Source organism: Sminthopsis crassicaudata, chromosome 1, assembly GCF_048593235.1.
Source record: "Sminthopsis crassicaudata isolate SCR6 chromosome 1, ASM4859323v1, whole genome shotgun sequence".
Classification (NCBI taxonomy): Eukaryota; Metazoa; Chordata; class Mammalia; order Dasyuromorphia; family Dasyuridae; genus Sminthopsis; species Sminthopsis crassicaudata.
Genome location: NC_133617.1, coordinates 87,688,511 through 87,711,257, shown reverse-complemented (window position 1 = coordinate 87,711,257; position 22,747 = coordinate 87,688,511). Strand labels below are relative to the sequence as shown.

Here is a 22,747-nt window from a genome sequence, read left to right as displayed (position 1 = left end):
GATGATCTATAGGTAGGGAATGACATATAAACTGTCAGAAATGGCCAAAGTATTGATTTGTTTAAAAATATTTCTTCATTCCAAAGTACAGACTATTGTGGAATAGTAAAGTTACTGGGAAGGAATAGGCAGATTCTGTATATATCCAGGTGAGGTAACTTGGTCTTGCAAAATCCAGAATCTCAGAGTCGGAAAGTATTTTAGATGCTTTAGGATGACTCTGGTCAATTTTGCTATTAAATTGTTCTTCCAATTAGTTAGATAATTTCCAATGAGTTAGTTTGTCCAATTCTTTGCGATTCCATTTAGTGTTTTCTTGGCAAAAATACTGAAAGGGTTTATTATGTCCTTCTCCACTTCACTTTACAGATGAGGAAATTTAGGCAAACAGGGTTAAGTGACTTGCCCAGGATCCCACAACTAGTAAGTGTCTGAGGCCACATTTGAACTCAGGTGTTCCAGATTCCAAGTCCAGTGCTCTATTCACGGTGCCACCTAACTTCTCAAGGCTAACTTTTAACTGAAAAAGTTTCCCTTATAATCATCTCCAGCTAGGGATTATCCAGTTTTCATTTCTAAAGAAATCAAAGAAGGGAGATATCCCATAGGCTCCTAGAGCAAACTGTTTCATTTTTAAAAATATGATTCTAATTATTAGTAAGCTTTTTCTTCATATGCAACCTAAAAGTGGTTCTCTGGAAAATCTATCTGTTGCTATTCTGTTTGGCAGATAAGCAGAACAAATAGATTCCTTCACATGACAACCTGAGAACAGCAGTCAACATGCTCCTTGTGCATTGCCCTCCTCTTTACATCCCCACAAATCTTCTCAACAATCTAAACAATCACATCTCCTGCAGTAAACCTACCCCATAGGATCTGAGGGGTTCTTCCTCTTGAACTCTTGGTTGTCCTCAAGACATTTTCTACATTATGACAGAAATGTGGTACCCAGAAGACAATATATTCCATAAAAACAGTGTCCCCAAAGTCTTACTGTAATTTTCTACTTGGATAGTTTAAAGCATATTCGCATTCTTCGGGCTTTTGAAAGGTTGTCACAGAGAAGAGAGATTAGACTTGTTCTATTAACTTTAATAGCTGAAACCACATTAAGACTTTGGGAATGTTTGGTATAGCCAAAATATGTGGGAAGACACTATACTTCTCCTAGTGCAGTCCAAGATGAAATGGATTTATTTAGTTGATGTCTGTTTTGACTATCATAGCTGTCATATCTTTCTCTTGATGCATATGGAACTGGGAATGCACAAAAATCCTAATATATTTTAATAATAAATGAATAAAACTTATATAGCATTTACTATGAGTCAGGTACTACATTAAGTGCTTTATAATTCTTTCATTTGATCATCATTACAATCCTAAGAGGTGAGCACTATTATCCTTATTTTACAAATGAGCAAACCAAGGCAGTAGAAGTTAAGTGACTTGCCTAGAGCCACACAGATTTGAATTAAGGTCTCCCAGACTCCAGGCCCAGAGCTCTTTCCACAAGATGTATTCCACTTCTCGAATTTATGAATCTGGTTTTCTTCTTTTATTAAATCTTAAGACATATTAATTATTAAATTTCACCGTGAGAGATAGGTTGTTATAGTAGATAGAGATTCAATCTTAAAGCCAGAAAGACCTAATGTCTTACACATATCAACTATGTGACAACTCATTTGAACCCTAACTATTCTAGACAATTGTCTAAAACTATACATTTCAGAAAATGCACCAGCCTACATTGGTATTGCGAATTTCTTCAATTGAAAGTTCCTCATCTGAATGAAATCACAGTTTTGGTCCCTATTATTATACTTAAATTTCATTTTATTAGATTCAGTCTGGTATTTATTCTTTTAAAAATCTTTTTTGCATCCCCATTGAGTCATCCAGAATTTTAGAGTCATCTCACCAATACATTCGCATCATTAGCCCCTGTTCATAGAGTTTTTATGGTTATTATGGTAGAGAAAGCCTTGGAGATCATTTAGTCCACTTTTTTATTTTATAGACAATTTGGGGGGTCTCAATTTCCTTATATGTAAAATAAAGGGACTATAATATGCTTTAAGAACAGTTTCAGATTTAAATCTATGTGACTAACTGATCCTAGTATCATTTTAGACTTTTAGAACTAGCACCATATTATACAACTTACAAATGGGATAGAACAACTTATTTCAACAAACTGTCCATCTTACAGATGAGAAAACAGCTAAGATGACCTGTGACTTGACTGAAGTAGCAGTCTGAGGATTCACATCCAAGTATCTGATTCTAACTCCAGCACTCTTCAATTTAAGGACAATCCTAGTTATAAACTTTTCATGATCTCATTTCATAGGCAAAATTTCATGTTGTTTCCAAATTCCTAATCCATAATATATTGTGAACACATTTCATTTGTGAAAAGCAAGCTTAGATTTAAGTTCAAATAGAGTGTTTACAATGTTCCCTGGTGCTTTTTCTTTCTTCCCTGTGAAAGCAAACACAACATCCAATTCATTTGTCTTCCTGCTTAATGCATGAGCTATAATCTAGACATTTGCAAAAAACACATCTTAGATCCCTTCATGCTAGAGTTTTGAAGTAACTACAGTAAGGACAAGATGTCTTCCTTGATAAGACAAGCAGAGAAACTCACATAAAACTTACATAAAAGCTAAAAGAATAATGATGCTTCATTTGCTCTCTGCTTTCTAAAAGAAGAAGTGACTTGGGAGTAGACAGATTTCTGTTTAGGGTGAACATTTGACAGTTAAGTTACAGTCACCTCTTGCTAATGTCATGGTACTGCATATAGGGTCAGGGAGAATTGGCAAAGCAAAACTGGCACATGAGAGCAAATTCTTCACAAGAAATAAACTCTAGTCATTGATGTACATGTCTAATCTCTTCTACTCTACTATCAGCTTCCTCAGGACTAGGAATATGTATTATTATTATTTTTTCCTGAGGCAATCAGGGTTAAGTGACTTGCCCAGGGTTACACACCTAGGAAGTATTAAGTGTCTGAGGTCAGATTTGAACTCAGGACTTTCTGACTTCAGGGCTCCGGCTGTATCCACTGCACCACCTAGCTGTCCCATGAAATGTATTATTCTAATACCATTCCTTTATATAATAATTTAAATTTACAGGGTCAAAAATATTAGTTGTCAAAGGAAACTCATACATTTCCTGTTCCATCTCCTTACTTTACAGATGAAGAAACTGAGGCTTGAGAAGTAACTTGACGAAGTCACTGAGATAACCATCACTGTTCATAAGATTGCAGAATATAGGGCTGGAATCACAGAGTCACTGAGACATAAGATCTTAGATGATAGGATCATAGACCCAGAGCTAGGACCCCAGAGGCCATCTAGTCTGACCTTTTCATTTTATAGATGAGAAAACTGAGACCCAGAAAGTCTTGGGAGACAGATTTATTTTTCCTCAGATAAACTGATGTTCAACATTCTCTTCCCTATCTTATAGCTAGGAAGTTGGTCTCTGAACACAAATATAAGAATTTATATTTGACCTACTAAGTTTCACTTTTTTATAATAATCGATTGTTATATAGCCTGTATATATTTTTGTATTCTTCATCCAGTATCCTATCTCTCCTAGTATTAGATCATCTATAAATTTGACATTAATGCTATATATACATATGTGTACATATATATACTTTTAAAAATATTAAATAGTAGCAGTCACAAAGTGATTAGAGAGAGTCAGAATTTGAATTCAGGTCACCTAACTTCACATGTAAAGTTTTTGATTGTTTGCTCCCCCCCACACACACACTATGTCACTTTGGACATAAGGGTATCATCCACACTCATTCTCATTTGCTAGTTATGTGTCCATGAAGAATTCGTGAGCTAGTAAACGTAGCAAAAGCTCTTCTGGAAGCCCAGGGTCATGAGAGTTGACTGCATTTATGTTTCATTAGACAGAAAAGAACTCACGTCAATGGGCACGCTGTCATAGAGGCGCTTGCCAATCACAGTCTTTCCCTGGATGTCAATGTTTTCTCTCTCCTCGATGGGCAGTGTCTGTACCAGCTTGCAGTCAATGTAAAGCGATACATTCTTCGCCTGAATGCTGAGAGCAATCTTGTGCCAGTTTCGGTCAAACAAGTCACTGACTGGCACACCCCGGAAGACCACTCGGACTGCATCTTTCATCACCCCCACAGCATTATATTCCACAGCTTTGTTTTCTCCATCTAGTCGGATAGAGACCTGAAAAAAAAATCAGAATATTTTTAAATTAAGAAGGCACTTCTAGGGAGAATATTTATATTCATTTCATACTCATTCAACATTTATTAAGCCTTAGGCTACATGCTAGGAACTATATTAGAAGGTTAGGATGCAAAAATACACAACAAAAAGTTCCTGTTGCCCAGTTTTAGTATTCTATGAAATAAAGGGTACACAGATACCTAATACAAAATATATAAAAAGTAAATATGAAGCAATATTGGAGTATCAGAAAAGACCTTACATAGAAGGTTACACAAGCTAAAGATTGAAGAAATTTAGGAATTCTGAAAAACCAAGTTAATAAGCGCACGCCAAGCATGGAGACTGAATATAGGGAGATATGTACGAGGAATCATAGGTCATTTAGACCTGAATACAGAGTAAATAGGAAGGATTAATATTAACACTGGAAAGGTAGCCTAGAGCTAGACAGTGAAAGGATTAAAATACCAGCCAAAGTAGGCTGTATTTTGTTCTGTTGGCAAGAGGGAACCACCAAAAGCTTCTTAAGCAAGGGAAAGACATAGTTAGGTCTTATTCTAAGAGAATCCTTTTGACATCTGTGTTAAGCATAGATTGGAAAGGAGACCTACTTAAGGTAAACAGAACAATTAGTAGGCTATTGCAATAGTCCAAAGAAGTGATAAATGAATAAAGGTGGTGGGGGTATAGTGGTCATATATGTAGAATGAAGGAGACAGATTGAGAGGTATGGAATTATAATTGAGAATATTTGGCATCTAGCCAAATATGGAGGGATTAGGAACAGAAAAGAGTTGAAAATGGTTCCAAGGTTGTAAAACTTGGTAAACAAAGGAATAATGGTACCCATAACAGAAAGAGAAAAGTTAGGAAAAAAAAGGTGGAATGTGAAAGGTGAATTCTGTTTTAAATATGTTGAATATAGGGGCAGCTAGGTGGCGCAGTGGATAGAGCACCAGCTCTGAATTCAGGAGGACCTGAGTTCAAATCTGGTCTCAGACACTTAACTCTTCCTAGCTGTGTGACCCTGGGCAAGTCACTTAACCCCAGCCTTAAAAAAGAAAAAGAAAAAAATATGTTGAATATGAGATGAGATATTTGTATCTAATAGAATTAAAGGAATGAAATTCAGGATAAAGACTTTTCCCCTTCCCTCCTCTCTTTCCCTTCTTCTCTTCTTCCTCTTCCTCATTTTCCTCCCCTCCCTCTCATCCTTCTTCCTTCCTCATCTTCCTTCTCCTTCTTTCTTTTTTCTTCTATCACTTTCCTCCATCTCTTTCACTACTTCTCTCTCTCTCCCCCTCTTTCTTTCCCCCCTCTCTCACATTCTCTTTCTCTCAGTCTCTATTTCTCTCTTCTTCCTCCTCTCTCTCCTTCCTTCTCCTCTCTTTGTCTCTATCCCTCATTCCCTCATTAAAAACTAGGAGAGAAGCAGAAATGGGCCTGGAATCTAGGTTTCTCCCACTTAGTCCATTGCTCTTTTCATTGTACCACATCTCTATCTCCAGTCCAGAATAATACCTTTAATAACAGAACAAAATTTCTGTTTTGCCGGCTTTCATTATCTGATGGTCAACCATCATGACTTCCTATTTATTTCTATTCATCTTGTGTCTAGCCAATCCTTCCCTAAGGAGCTATCAGCGGTTACCAAGATAGACTGTGGGAGTTAGACCTGTGTCTTTAACATAGACTCCATCACCAAGCAGCCCCCTAGGGTTTCAGCACTGAGCTCATTTTGGCAGCAGGAGAGAAGAATGAAGGAAGAGACAGACAGGAGGAGGACAGAAGAGTCTGCAAATGAGATATAAAAGGAGATCACAGAATAATGAGGTGGTGAGGGATTCAAGAGCTATTCCAGATGGCAAGAAAGGGAGTGGCAACAGGCCAAGCCTATCCCTCCAGGTTTCCCGAAGAGGGAGAATTTCAGACCAGAGAGAGAGAGCCAGGAAGCAAAAATTATCAGGGAGGGGAAACAACTAAACCTGCTCTTGACAAAAGCCTTGACTTTTTTCTTCACAGTCATTCACCTTGATGATATGAATTGGCTAAACAATTCTGTCTTTGGGCTTAGTGGAAGCCAACTTCTATTAATCCTGAGAACAATTTGGGGAACCAGGTCACTGAAGTCAATCTGTTGTATGAAACAAGTTTAATACTATGGTCATAGTGGAAACATTATAAAGGAGCTGTTCTAAATCCTTCATCTAAATGTATATGGTACTGCACATAAAAAGATTAAAAGATTCTTGAATATGAATAGTATTGCCATTTTGGGAATAATAAAAGTAATAACCGATATCCCTATAGTGTTTTAAAGTTTGTGAAATATTTTACAGTACTTTTATCTCACTGGAGACAGAATAACCTGGTAAGGTGGACAATGAAGGTATGAACTTTTAATTAAAATATGTTTTCAGTTAACACACATTTATTTTTTCTCCCTCCTATCTCCACTACCTCTTTGAAAGATAGTCAGTCAATACATTTTATTAAATGCTTACTATGTGTCAGGCACTTTTTTTCATTATTTCACACAAAAAGGCAAAAAGAAACATCCCTGTTCTCAAGGAGTGACATAGTCTCATAAAGAGACAATCCGCAACAACTATGTCCAAATTAGAAAAATATAGAATAAAGAGGAGATACTGAACAGAAAGTAGAAAACTAAATCAGGAGAGAGAAGGAAAAAAACAAAATCTTTGTTACAAATATAAATAGTCCATCAAAAAACATTCCTAAATTGGCCGTCTTCAAAAGTATTTCTCTTTCTCATTCTTAATTGTTTCATGATCTCAATTATCACCACAAGACTGATGATGCACATTTTTCCCTCTCCTCCTGAATTTTTTAGACCATTTCAACTTCAGCTCCTCCAAGATAGAACTTATCTTTCCTTCCAAATTGGCTACTCTTAGCAACTTCCCTGTCAATACAGTTGTCATCCTCCTACTCCCTTAAGCTCAAAATCTTGGTATCACCATCAACCCTTCCTTTTGCTTGATCTGCTGTAGCTAATCAGTCACCAAGTCCTATTTCCTCTGAAATTCCCCTGAATGTTTCCCTACCTATTCCCACATCTGTGTCAAAAAACTTAGCCCAGACCTTTATCACCTCAAGTCCAGACCTTCATTACTACATCATCTCTCTTCTTCCAGTCTCTCCCCTGAGCCTGAAAAGATGTGTTATCCTAAATCACCATTTTTTCCTGTCACATTCCTGTTCAGATTGTTTTCCATTTCTTACTTGACAGACGTCTAAAATCTTCAAACCAGAATTCTAACTCTGCCATAATCTGCAATACCCTATATTTTCAAATAAATCTTTTCCTCCCAAGTACACATACCCAACTCCTATTTGGTTCCTCCTAGACTCCAGAATATCTATGATTCTTTTCATTATAATATTGAAGAAGATGTGATGGAAAAGAGTATAGCATTTGGAGTCAGAAAATTTGGCTTCTTGATTTACAGTTCAGAAAAGACCTATCTTCCTTTATACAACAACAAAAAAAAACTTTTTTTATCCCTCATTATCCTTTTAAAATATTACTTTGTATTATTTTCTTATTACTTTATTTTGCACAATGTAATAGACATTGTAGATATTACCATCATCATTAAATTTTCTTTTTTTATATATTTCTATTATTATTTTGAGAGACTCGTTGGAAAGGTAGCCAGCCTCCTTTATTACCTCTCCCACTATCATCTCCCCAGATATAGGCACCTCCATTTTACCTATGTATATGCTGAAGCTCAGAGAAATCAATTAACTTGACAATGGTAATAAATCTAGCATATGATGAGCTAGGATTAGAAACTCAGTCTACTCACTCATTCATGACTCTTTCAATTTCATGATCATTTTTTTCATGATGATATGATTTTGTTTCAATTGATTAATATTTAATATGAGAGGGCATTTTTTCAGGATGAGCAAAATTTCTGGTCATAGAACCAGTATCTGTTTGAGCAATGAGACTAAATCAATTATATCTAAATGAATACTCCAAATTCTGTCCAATGGTCAGTTGTTCATTCAAGTCGTGGGAAAAAAGAGGGTACCGCCTAAGTAGCAGTATTAAGTTTCATGAAGAGGCGATGAGGAGTGTCACAAATTAAAAGAATAGTCACAGATGGCAGACAGCTTAGATTACCAGCAATTACCACCCCAAAGATCAAAAGCTTGCCCTACTCAATTGATTTCAAAAATTCCTCAAAGTTTTGCCAGTGAGAAAGATTTTTGGATGACTCTGAAATACTATAAAGATTTTAATAGCATCTATTTCTTTAGCTAGCTATAGGGACAAAGCTTTTATAGAATTTCTTCCTCATAACAATCTTATGATTAATAAATAGAGATTGTTATTCCCATTTTATAGATGAGAAAGTGGAACATCCAACAAATAAAGTTGTTTGTCCAAGGGGACATCAGTAAAGTCCATACTTGTGTTACTTTACTTTTCTCTCCTTTGTCTTGTTCTCATACAAGCATTATAAGAACTCCTATTCCTGCATTCAAATTCAGCCTCAGACATTTACTAACTATGTAATCCTGGGAAAGTCACTTAATCCTGTTTCTCTTAGCTTCTAATTTGTAAAATGAGCTGGAGAAGAAAATGGCAAGACACTTATCTTTGCCAAGAAAATCCTAAATGAGTTATTAAAAAGTCGGACAACAGTGAAAAACCCCTGGCTTTAAGAATGGCTCAATTTCATTTCTCTCTCTTTATTCTCTCACAATTTTGTGATCTAGGAACCATACACATTCAATTCCTCTCTGTTTTTCAGCTAAGGGAACTGAATCTCAAAAGAAAAATGATTCACCCAAGTAGCAAATAGTAAAATGGGGGTTCGAATCTATTCTTATTCAAATCTATTTCTTATATTGATTATGGGGTCTATTGCTTTTCTATAGCTGCATCACAATAAATGGTTGACCTAGTCTTCACGCAGGTTATTATTTACTTTGAGAAACCCAGTAGTATTGACAGGTGGTCACTTTATCATTTATGATTTGGGAATTCCATTGAATTTAGCAACTTGAATCTCAGATATTCTTGCTCATCTGTATTACTGTAATGTAGTACACAAAGAATTTTGACTTTTCACTAACCTGAAGCAAGGCCAGACAAGATGCCAGGCTATTCTATGAGACAACTTTTATCCTCAATAATTTCCAATTTCCACTCATTTAAATGTTGAGAATTTAAGTGTTTACATGGTGAGTTTCTAAATGTTGAGTACCCAGGCAGCTAAGTATCTCAGTGGATAGAACATAGGCCTTAGAATCAGGAAGACTAATCATTTTGAGTTTAAATATGGCTTCAAACAGTAGTCTTGAACCCTGGACAATTAATTTAACTTTGTTTGCCTCAGTTTGTCATCTGTAAAATGAGCTGGAGAAGGAAATGACAAATCACGCCAGTAATTTTGCTAAGAAAACCCAAGTAGGGTCAGTCTGACACAACTGAAAAAATGTCTTAACCATTAAAGTTCCACCCCCTCCCTGCTCTACAGAATCACAGAACTGTAAAATGTTACAACTTGGAAGAAAACTTGGCATATGGAATATTAACAGTAGAAGGAGTTTAGGGGTCATTTATTCTAAACCTTGCTTGTTACTGATGAGAAAACTGAGACACAAAGAGAAAAAGTAACTTGATTCAGAGTTAATAGAATTGGAACCAGAGAGGGCAAAACAGCAGAATAATATGGTATAAAAAAAAAAAAAATAAGAGACTAATGAGTGGCAGAATCTAACACCATTTGGCCTTGGGTAATTCAGATAGATTTTCCAACTCTCAATTAGGTATGCAAAGTGTGTTATAATGTAAGTATTTTGAGGTCCTCTGGGCTCTCAACTGTATTTGATATCCTAGTTTTTCCTCACAATAACTGCACACTAAATGTGTGTATTATGTTGTGTGCAAATACATTCATTATTATTTTCATTTCTACATATAAACAACAGAAGTTCTGGGAAATTAAGTGATTTGCCCAATATTAATCAGCAAACAAGTATTAGGGTAAAGGCTTGAATCCAGGACTTCTGCCTCACAGTTTAGTGTTCTTTCTAAAGCAGGGTAATTCTATGAGCTAAGAAGAGAACCCAGGTTTCCTGAATGCTCTTTCTTCCAGATGGTCAATGAAGAGGATAGAATTGGAGAAAGCCTTAGACATGTTCTTTTTTTAATACTTCCCAAAGGAAAACATTGTGACTCAATAGAAAAATTTGGCATCTCCTTTCCAAAAGCTCATTTTCCAGGTGAAGACAAAAGCAGATGACTGACTGACATATGGTTGGCTCATTAACTCTGTGAGCAAAGGGGATAACAATCTGCCAGAGAATGAAATCTTTGATCACACACCAATTGGTTTCTGGGATGACTATGATTACCAAGTTTCGCATTCCCCACTTAGATGGGAGCTGAAAATGACCGTCTGCAACCCATCAAAGTGGAAAGTCAAAAATTATTTTGGAAGATAGTGTGAAAACAATAGTTGATAAGTAAAAGCCAGAGTGAAGAAGTGGAAAAATAAATATAGAATGATATTTGGAAGAGGGAGAAATCTTTAATTCAAAATACTCTGTGAAGTACCTGTATTCCATTATCTAGTATGAAAATAATTCTGGAAAGGGTTGCATGCTATAATTGCTTCAGCTGAGGAGGCCAAGGCTGGTAGATCTCTTAAACTCATAAATTCTGAGCTGCTTGCACTAAGTATAGTGTTTATACAGGAAGTTGTGAGGACCATGAGACTACCTAAGTAGGGGTGAATCTGTCCAGGTGGGAAATGGAGCGGATTAAAGCGGATTAAAGTATCAATAGCATATTATAAAAAACAACCAATTTGGAGTCAGAAAGACTGATTTAAATCTAGCCTCAAACACTAACTAGCTGTGTGAACTAGCAAGTCACTTTACCTCAACCTGCCTCAGTTTTCTCACCTGTAAAATGGGAATAATTAAAGCATTTACAATTAGAATTGTTGGGAGACTCTAACAAGATAATATTCATAAAGTACTTTTCAAACCTTATGCTACATAAATAAATACTTCTATTATCATTTTAGTCCATAAGAATCTCTTGCACTTCTTGATAGAGAGAAGGGCAAAGGAATAGGAAGAAGGGGGGAGAGGGAAACAAAAGATAGGGAAGGATAGAAAGAAAGAGAAGAAGAGAAGAATAGAGAGAAGGTAGGAAAAGAATAACGTTGGGAAGGGAGCCAGGAGACATGTTACTCTTGTGGAAAATATGAAGAAACGTAGACTAAATGATAGTGGGAAGGGGGAAAATCTTGATATAATTACACCAGTGCCCTATACACAGGCAGTCCTAATCTCATATGGTTTCGACAGTACAATTATATTTTTAAGCTGGAAAGAATCAATAATAGTCCTCATGGTAGCTTTTGGCTTTCTCCAAGGACCAGTCTAGTAATATTTAGTCTTACCACCAAGTTGGCTACGGAAATGACGATTTTCAAAGGTCAGCTACTAACTTTAGAGGGAATTATAATCTGTCACAGTGAAAGAGATAACAATACTTATAAATCATACATATTAGGATTATTAGTTATTTATAGTTTGCAAAAAGTTTCTTTTTTTAAAAAAAAGATTTCTTTTACATTTGAGTTCCAATCTGTTTTCATACCTCTCTCCCAACCCTGCAATAAAGAAAGCCAGCATCTCTCTCTGTCTCTCTATGTGTCTGTGTATCTATCTGTCTCTCTCTGTCTCTCTCTTGCACACACACACGTGCGCGTACACACACACACACACACACACACAATTATATAATACATATTTCCACATATCAGATTTTTTCTGAAGCTGGATAGCAATATTCACAAAACTAAGAATAGCTTAATCATTCACATTTGCTTTTTGAATCATATTGCTATTAGAGAATACATCATTTTCTTGATTCTACTATGTTCATTCTTCATTATTTAATGTAAATCTCTCTATGTTTTCCAAAAATCAACCTGTTCATCATTTCTCTTGTCACTTTTGTATTTTATCAAACCACATACCACAATTTATTTAGCTATTCCCCAACTGATAGGTATCCCCTCAATTTTCAGTTCTTTGCCCCTACAAAGAAAGGTGCTATAAATATTTTAGAACATGTAAGTTCTTTTTTTTCTTTTTCCCAGGTCACCTTGGGAAATATAATTAATAGTAGTGTTGCTGAGTTAAAGGGTATACACAATTTTAAAACTCTCTAAGTATAATTCCAAATTGCTCTTCAAAATGGTTGGATCAGTTCACAGTTCCATCAATAGTTTTTAGTGTCCCACTTTTTCCATATCCCTTATATATTGTGATTTTCCCCTTATATCATTTTATCCAACCTGATATAGGTGAGATGATATATCAAAGTTTTGAATTTGTATTTCTCTAATCAATAATGATTTAGACCATTTGTATGTGGGTTATATGAACTGTTGATTTCTTCCTCCAAAAACCGCCTCTTCATCATTTGATCATTTATCATTTGAGGTCTAGTGACTTAAAATGGCTTATGCAGCATCATACATTCAAGTCAAGTCAATAAATTTATTAATCTAAGCATAGAGAATGTCACATGCAGGGCTTGACTCAAAGTCTCCCAACTCTAAGTCCAATATTTAACTTTGAACATTATCATTATCACAGGCTAACAGGGAGTCTATCAACATACAAGGACCAGTGACTCAAGACACAGCAAACACTAGAGACATAAGCCTCAGAGCAACCCCCAGGGATATGAAAGGATCAATCACATAACAGTTCTTAAGCATGTACCATGTGCAGAAGACTGGAAATGCAAATACAAAAAGAAAAAAGTCTTTTCTCCAGGAGCTTATATTTAACTAGGGGAAACAACATGTATATAGATAAGCAGATACGAAAAAAAAAATTGCCAGGTTATTTGAAGGTTCTACATTAACTGAAAAAACCAAGAAAAGTCTCAGGATGGCTTTTAAGTTAAAAAAATAGAAGTGCTAAAAGATTATGCTCAAAATGATGAAAAACATACCAGGAAAAGGGGTAAATCTAGGGAAAGACACAGAAATGGAAAAATGCAATGAAGAAGGCACAATAAAAGGAAATTTAATGGGAACAGAGAATGTTAGTAGAAGTAATATTTCATCAACCCATGAATTTAAACTGTAGTCAGATGGAGATGGATAGAGAATTACAAGGAGAGACCCCCATATTTCCATCTATTGAACTATCTTCTCTTAATAAATCCCATTTCTCCTGACCTCCAGTCTTCTAGTTTTTTCATTTCTTTACCCTTCCCTCATCATAGAAGGACTTGGCCATAGCTATCATAGCTGGGATAAGAACTTTTCATATCTTGATATATTATCGTCAATAAAGTATTCATGAGTCTTAGTTTCTCTTCAATTTCCTTCTCTCTCTCAGTCTCTGTGGGACTCACTAGGACTGAAGCTGTGCTACCATCTGATTTGCCATTGTTCTTGAGCTCGTGGGCACCAGATTAATGAATTCAGTATCAAAGGATTATAGAATTTGAGCTAATATAACTTTAGATATCATTAGGACAATCTTCTTATTAGAATAAACTAAACTTCAAAGAGGAAGTGAATTGTCTAAGCTCTATTCTAGTCCTAAAGAATAACCCATGGAAGGATTAGTGGTACTTAACAGAAGGAAAAGAAGAAGAAATACTAGGGGATAAGCCTAGTTCAAATTAAGAGATCTCAGGGTGCTTTTTCAAGGTTAAGTCAAAAAAATTCTTCAGGGCAAAATATCCAAAGATCTAGGAAAAAGCATTAAGTAGAAGGAAGAGCAATGGTCAAAATTAGGAGGAAATTAGCACAGATTACTGCATTGCACATTTCCTTTTTTTAATCCAAGAAATTGGCCTCAAAGTGACAGCAATCAAATCTAGCAACTAGTCTGATTCAGCCCTATGTTTGAATGACCAGGAAGAAGAGTTTTTATGTATACAAAGAAAGAAGGAAATAAGTAACTTTATAAACATAGGAAGAGCAGTAATCAGACCAAGGGATGATGTCATACCTGTGGAATTCCATATTTATCAATGATTTGCCAGATATACCAGTCCTCTCTTCGTGAAGTTTTCCTGAACCGGAAGGTAGTGACAAAAGCATACTCATCAGGTAAACCTTGGGGAAATACATCCCTGGAGAGAAATAAAGAGAATAAACATTCAAAAAGATTCAAGAGTTATTAGTTGACTATGTATTCAAGGTAAAGCCTTAATATGATACAGCTTCCATTCTCCAATTGATAAATGGTCAAAGAATATGAATAGATACATTTTAGATGAAGAAATATGAAACTATTTGTATCATATGAAAAAGTACTCCAAATCACTATTGATCAGAAAATACAAATACAAATTAAGACAACTCTGAGATGCCACTACACACCTGTCAGATTGGCTAAGATGACATTAAAGATAATGACAAATATTGAAGGGGATATGGGAAAACTGTTGGTGGATTGTGAACAGATCTAACCATTCTGGAAAGCAGTTTGGAACTACGCTCAAAAAGTTATCAAACTGTGCATACTCTTTGATCCATCAGTGTTACTACTGGGCTTACATCCCAAACAGATCTTAAAGGAGGGAAAGGGACCTGTATGTGCAAAAATGTTTGTGGCAGCCCTTTTTATAGTGGCACAGAAATGGAAACTGAGTGTTTGCCCATAAATTGGAGAATAGCTGAATAAGTTATGATATATGAAAGCTATGAAATATTATTATTCTGTAAGAAATGACTAGCAGGATGATTTTCGAGAGGCCTGGAAAGACTTACATGAACTGATGCTGAGTGAAATGAGCGGGCCAATTGTTAGGAATTTTTGCATTTGCATGAAGTCTAAATCCTTTATAAAACTGTTAGCCATTACTCTCTACTCTGCCCCTTGGAGATCAAGAAGAACAAGATTACACCCTCTTCTCTAAAAGAGCTCTTGAAAATACTGATCTTGTTTTGCTTTAGGTTTCCCTTGACTGGAGTAAATAATCATATGGCATGATTTTAAGTCTCTTCAGCATCCTGGTTACAAGTTTGTGAATGTTCTCTATTTTTATTCAGTTAAGTTTAAGAAATGTTTAAGGTGTTCTGCTCAGTAATTTGGAACTATGCTCAAAAAGTTATCAAATTGTGCATCCCCTTTGAGATCCAGCAGTGTTACTACTGGGCTTACATCCCAAAGAGATCTTAAAGGAGGGAAAGGGGCCCCGTATGTGGAAGAATGTTTGTGGCATCCCTCTTTGTAGTGACCAGAAACTGGAACTGAGTGGATGCCCATCAATTGGAGAATGGCTGAATATATTGTGGTATATGGATGTTATAGAATATTATTGTTCTGTAAGAAATGACCAGCAGGTTGATTTCAGAAAGGCCTGGAGAGACTTACATGAACTGATGCTGAGTGAAATGAGCAGCACCAGGAGATCATTATACACTTCAACAACAATACTGTATGATGATCAATTCTGATGGACAAGGCCCTCTCCAACAATGAGATGAACCAAATCAGTTCCAATAGAGCAGTAATGAACTGAACCAGCTATATCCAGCAAAAGAACTTGACTATAAACCATACATAGAATTCCCAATACCTCTATTTTTGTCCGCCTGCATTTCTGATTTCCTTCACAGGCAATTTCTGTCATCAATTCTTGTAAGTCATATTTGACTCTTCATGACCCTATTTGGGGCTTAGTGGCAAAGATACTGAAATGGTTTGCCATATCCTTCTCATTTTACAGGTGAGGAAACTGAGGCAACCAGGGTTAAGTGATTTGCCAAAGCTAGGAAATATCTGTAAATCTGAACTCAGGAAGATGAGTTTTTCTGATTCCAGACCTGGCCCTCTACCTATTGTCTCACCTTGCTGCCTATATCATCAGTCCCTTCTAATAATAGCTAGGTATAACACTTGAAGGTCTGCAAAGTGCTCCAAAAATATTGTATCATTTAATCCTCATAACAAATCTGGGAGATAAGGTGCTATTGTTATCCTCATTTTGTAGATGGAGAAACTGAAGCAGTGAAGGGACTTGTCCAGAGCCACATGGCTAATCATCTTAAGATAGGATCTAAACTCAGATTTTTCTTGTTCTATTTCCAGTTCTTTTCTGATTCGGTATCTTTTCAACAGTACTTAAATTACTAGGAGGTGACCTTAAATAGAAGAAGGTCTTGAACATAGTGAAGAAGAAAATAGTCCATTCCACACATGGAAGACTCCAGGGACCATGCAGAAGTGGGAAGTGTCAGATTCAGAATAGAAAGTAGTATGTTTTTGCTGTAATATTGTTTGGGGGTGGAGAGAGACAGGTAAAGTGGAGCCATTATTGAGGAGACCTCTGAATTTCAGGATATGCAATTTGTAACAATAGAGAATGATTGAAGGTTTCTGAGTGCTAGTTTATCTGATCTTACAGATTTATCTTTACATTATTTTGACATTTTGATTATCCTTTCATTCTATACCTCTTACCTTCTACTGAGAGTCTGTTCACTATGGAGAAAAAGTGATCTGTCCCTACACCTGTTAAAGTATTTCCTTTTTTGAAAGTAAAGCTCAGGTGACACCTCTTCCTTGAAGCCTTTCCTTATAAATCCATCCATTTCTTAAGATTTTCATCCTATTCTAGTCTGATTTCTCCTCGTACTTTATAATATTCTAATTGCATTATTCCTTTCTGTCCTCTAGTCTCATCCTTTAACTAGGCTCTAAGCTTCTTAACCAGACTTTCATTTTTGTCTTTGCATCTCTCCAGTTTAAAGGACTCTTAAACAAATTCTCAATGGCTCCAATTCATCTGTTGGTTTAAGATAGTGTTTTGCACATAGTATATCATTAAGAAAGGATTATGGAATTAAATTGAATTGGGAGGTGGTTTATAAACTTTGCACCTTTTCTTTCCATCTAAAATTAACTTGGTCAGAGTTTGAATTATTTCCCTTTCTAGTATTATTTTAATTCAGTTTTAATTCACTAAACCTATATTTGGACCTGTAACTACCAATGTCCCTCAGGGTTCTGCTCTGGGCTTTCTTTTCTTATCCCCCTATACTACTATGTATTGGTCTTCTGGCTATTCCATGAATAAAACACTCCATCTCTCAGCTCCAGGCAGTTTCTCTGGCTGTTTTCCCTTCCTGGAATGTTTTCCTGCTTCATTCTGTCTGCTGACCTCCCTGGATTCCTTTAAATCCCAACCAAAATCTCATTTTCTACAGGAAGTCTTCCCCAACCCCACTTAATTCTAGTGCCTTTTCCCTGTTTATTATTTCTTATTTATCTTGTATATGATTCTCGCATTCTCTCTGTCTCTGTTTCTCTGTTTCTCTCTCTCTACACACACACACACACACACACACACACACACACACACACACACACACACACACCAAACATAGATACATAGGACACAAATAGATAGAGATATCTATCTATCTATCTATCTATCTATCTATCTATCTATCTATCTATCTATCTATCTATCTGCGTTTGTTTTTATGTTGTCTCTCCAACTAGATTATATTTCTCTGGGGGAATTTTTTGTATTCCCAGTGCTTAGCAATGTGCTGGCACATAATAAATGCTTAATAAATATTGATTGATTGAAAGACTATATTGATGTGTTTTTCTCCCATAGTCTGTTCCAACATTTATCACTTTTTGGGAGTCATCTTTGCCACTGTGATAGAATAGAGAGTCAAAAATCATGAATCTCAAGAGCAATGATGAAAAAGTATGCAAATAAAGGGGCCTACCAATTCTAAAATTCAATCTACATTTTGAGAGAGTAATTCTTAAAGAAGTGTGAAATAGTTAAAAAAAAAACTGATCTTAGTTGAACATATTATCTATATAATCTATAGAAGCAAATATATCTCATAAGCTAGTATGTTATTTAAACACAAAGACCGTAACTACTGGGATAACAGCCATAGTAACAAGAACTGCTGGGAAAACTGAAAAAGAGTATGGAAGAATTTAGATTTAAACTAATATTTAATACAAAAATAAGCTTCAGGTTTTTTTTCCATGATGTTTATGTGAGAGGTAAAATCATAAACAAATTTGAGAAACATTGAGAAAAAAAACTGCATATATGTTTTTACCAAATAAGTTCATGATCAAAGGACAGAGACCATTACAGAAGATAAAATAGGTAATTTTGATTGCATAAAATGTAAAAGTTTTTTGCACACACATGCAAAAAACAACAATAAAACTAAAATTTTAAAAAGGGAATATACATAGGGAAAAATGTATGCAGCAAGTTTTTTTGATAAAAATCTTATCCTCAAGATATATAAGAAACTGGTCTGAAATCATAAGAATATAAGCTATTTCCAAATTGACAAATGATCTAAGGATTTAAACACATATTTCTCAAAGGAAGAAAACCAGGTTATCTATATTTATATGATAAAATGTCCCAAAAATCATTCCTAATAAAATAAATATTTAATTTAGTAAAGTAAAGCAAAAAAGTAATTCTTACTATCCCCTAAAATAAGGTATCAAAAATGAAATGCCATATTCTAGATGTGGTTCAACTAGGACAGAATCCAGTGGAGCCAGTTTTCCATTTTCTATACACCTAACCTGAGACCAAACTCTATAGTAAATTTTCTATAAACCATATCATTTTTTTAGTTATTTTATATTTATTTTTTGTTAAAGCTTTTTATTTACAAAACATATGCATGTGTAATTTTTCAACATTGACCCTTGAAAAACCTTCTGTTCCAAATTTTCCTCTCCTTCCACCTTCTCCCCTAGCTGGCAGGTAGTCTAATACATGTTAAATATGTTAAAATATATGTTAAATCCAATATGTGTATACATATTTATATGTTATCTTGCTGCACTAGAAAAATCAAATGAAGAAGGAGAAAAAACTGAGAAAGAAAACAAAATGCAAGCAAATAACAGAGAGAGTGAGAATGCTAGGTTGTGGTTCACACTCAGCTCCTACAGTCCTCTCTTTGGGTGTAGATGGCTTTCTTCATCACTGAACAAGTGGCACTAGTTTGAATTATCTCACTGATGATGAGGGCCAAGTCCATCAGAATTGATCATCATATAATCTTGTTATGGAAAATGATTTCTTGGTTCTGCTCATTTCACTCAGTATCAGTTCATGTAAGTCTCTCCAGGCCTTTCTGAAATCATCCTGCTGGTCATTTCTTACAAAACAATTATATTCCATAACATTCATATACCACAATTTATTCAGCCATTCTCCAATTGATGGGCATCCACTCAGTTTCCAGTTTCTGGCCACTACAAAGAGGGCTGCCACAAATATGGTTGTACATACAAATCCCTTTTCCTCCTTTAATATCTCTTTGGGATACAAATCCAGAAGTAACACTGCTGGGTCAAAGGGTATGCACAATTTGATAACTTTTTGAGCATAGTTCCAAATTGCTGAGCAGAATACCTTAAACATTTGTTGAACTGAACTGAATAAAAGTAAAGAACATTCACAAAATTGTAACCAGGATGCTGAAAAGACTAGAAATCATGCCATATGATTATTTACTCCAGTCAAGGGAAACCTAAAGCAAAACAAGATCAGTATTTTCCAAGAGTTCGTTTAGAGAAGAGGGTGTAATCTTGTTCTTCTTGACCCCCAAGGGGCAGAGTAGAGAGTAATGGCTAACAGTTTTGTAAAGGATCTAGACTTTATGAAAATACAAAAATTTCCTAACAACTAAATTTATCCAAAAGGGAAAAGGCCTACCTTGTGAGGCAGTAGGTTAGTATTAGGAGTTTCTAAATGAAAAAAAAAAAAGACTTGCTGATGATTTTTATAAGAGATTCTGAGGTAAGTGGTTGGGACAGAAGATGAATTCTGCTTCTAATTCTGAGATTCCTTATGTCCTAGCTCAGGTGAGGAAAAGGGATAGGAGTAAGAAAAGTCATTATGTCAGTCAGCAGACTATAAGCATGTCAACAGTTATTACTATGTGCCAAGCACTGTGCTAAGTGCTGAGGATGCAACAAAAGGCAAAAGAAAAACCAGTTCTTGCCTTCAGGCTGTTCATAGTCAACTAGGAGAGAGAGTACGCTGATACCTCTGTAAAAATAAGACTATACAAGATAAACTGAACAAAATCAATAGAGGAAAGGCAGTAGCAGTGGGTTGTGTAAGGATGAGACACTAGAAAGGCTGCATGTAGAAGGTGGACAGTAAAATGCTACTTGGCATTTTTGCTACTGCTACAGAATAACCAGGCCAACCACTTATTAAATGCCAGTTATTAGCATTTTGCAGAGGTCAGTGTCTGTGGTCTTGACTTCATTCCAGCTGAGTTAGGTTATACCTCAGTACCCAAGGATGTGGTCTTCCTAGGCATTTAATGATTAATTATATAATGAATGATGTTGTCTCCTCAGGGAATGTGTAAAAGTCCTTATTTTCCCAAATATTATTTGTGATGACATCTGATTTGCCTATTCAGAAACAAAAAATTCTCCTGAACAGCTATTTATCTGGTTTGCTAGATCTGAAACAATTAAGAATATTTCCCGAAGTCCTTTTGGTCTCTATATTAGGTAACTGGGCCCTCAATGTGACTTAATAATCAGTAACCAGAAGAGATTTTGACAGACAAGTCAGACTCAAATTACAAATTAAATATTCATCAAAGGGGAGGAGTATGATAGTTCTAAAATGGAACTATACTGGACCCTCAGAAAACATGGCTTCCAATTTCAACTCCACCACTGATCTTCTATATAATCTATTCTTCAGTGTCTGTCCGTCTCCCTCCCTCTACCCTCCCTCCTTCTTTTCTCCTTACCCTTCTCCTCCCTCCCCTCCCCCCTCTGCCTGTCCCTCTCCCTTTCCCTCTCTCTCTTCCCCCCCCCCCCTCTTTCTCTGTGTGTGGGTCTCTCTGTCTCTCTCTCTCTGTCTCTGTGTGAGATGCCTCCCTTTGGCAGCCTAGTGAAAAACCTGTGACACACCCCTTCTCAGAATCATATTTTAAAGAAGTATAAAAATGGGTTTTTGAGGGAAACTATTCATATTTAATACAGTTATTCAAAATACACTTTTGAATCAAGTTCAAAAATCCCAAGATAACTTTTCTGCCCCTTGTTCCTGGAACTGGATTCTTTCTTCATTTCTACCACTTAGAATTCCCAGTTTCCTTTAAAATGCAAATAAAATGACTTCTAAATGAGGTCTTTCCTGATTCTCTAGGTGCTAGTGCCTTACTACCACAAAATTATTTTGTATTTGTTAAATATTTTGTGCCTACCTATTTAGATGCCTAATTCTAGATAGAATGTAACCTCCTTGAAGGCTGGGAAGTTTACATTTTTGTCTTTGAATCCCAATGATTAACATAGTTTCTGGGAAGCATAGGAACTTAATATATTCTTGTTGAATGATTGATATCTGAAACAGTCTTCTAAGGCTCATCTTAGTTTTAATATTTATGTCAATAAGCATTCATTAAGCACTTATTGTGTACTAGATGTGGTGCTAAGCCTTGTAAATATAAATACAAGTACAAAGTGAGATCCTTCCCTCAAGGAAGATATTCAAATTGAAGAAGGCAACATATAAAAGGGAATTGAAAAGAGGAGTTGAGAGAGAGAAGATAAAAGGTATCCACCAGGAGTCATGGTAGTTAAAGAAATCTAGACAATTCCCAAAGAGGAATGAAAGTGAATGTGGCCAACCTAGACACTTTCTTTAAAACAAATCTTCTAGAAGTAACTAACCAATGAGAGAAATGGCACTTTGAAGTAGATATTACAGGATAAAAAAACTATTGGCTTTAACATTTTAGTATTTTATATTAGAATGTCCCTTACTTTCAGACTTAGTACTTCATAATCTCTAATAATTTCTATTCTAAAATCTTTTCCACATCTAACCATCTGTGCTCTATTCTCTCCCATTATGTGTTTAAGGTCATTTCCAGACATTATACTCTGCTACAGATTTATTCTAGCAGATTATAAGATCCTTCCTATGCATAGGTAAAAAAAAAATTACCTATGCATATGTACTGTCAAAGAAAATGTTATAATTATAAAAATTAATAAAAAAGAAAAAAAAAGATCCTTCCTAGCTCAGAATTTATAATATATTATTATGTAGCTGATTCTATTCTCCAAGATTTCTAAATTCAATTTAATTTGATGAACATATATATTAAGGACAATTACATGTTTGGAATTATACCCAAAGGACTGTAAAATTATCCATACCCTTTATTCACCAATGACACTGCTATCCCAAAGACATACAAAAAAGTGATGGGGGAATTTATTTGTAAAAAAAAAATTATGTATAGAAGATCTTTTTGTGGTGTTTAAGGATTGGAAATCAAAAGGATGTTTTTCATTTGGGGAATGGCTAAACAAATTGTGATGGAATATTACTATGTTGTAATAAATAATAAGTAGGATGATTTGAGAAAAAACCAGTAAACAAATGAACTGAT

The 22,747-nt window shown here is 35.5% G+C and overlaps 1 protein-coding gene across 2 annotated transcripts in view; it reads right to left on the bottom strand.

Moving 5' to 3' along the window:
• COL22A1 (collagen type XXII alpha 1 chain) overlaps positions 1-22,747 on the bottom strand; it is a 578,696-nt gene that overhangs the window by 361,733 nt on the left and 194,216 nt on the right. For both annotated transcript variants that reach the window (XM_074264749.1, XM_074264757.1), the window contains 2 exons: positions 14,301-14,424; positions 3,975-4,250 (listed from right to left, as the gene is read on the bottom strand). In XM_074264749.1, coding sequence (XP_074120850.1) covers positions 3,975-4,250; positions 14,301-14,424 — 400 coding nt within the window. The remainder of the gene's footprint in view (positions 1-3,974; positions 4,251-14,300; positions 14,425-22,747) is intronic.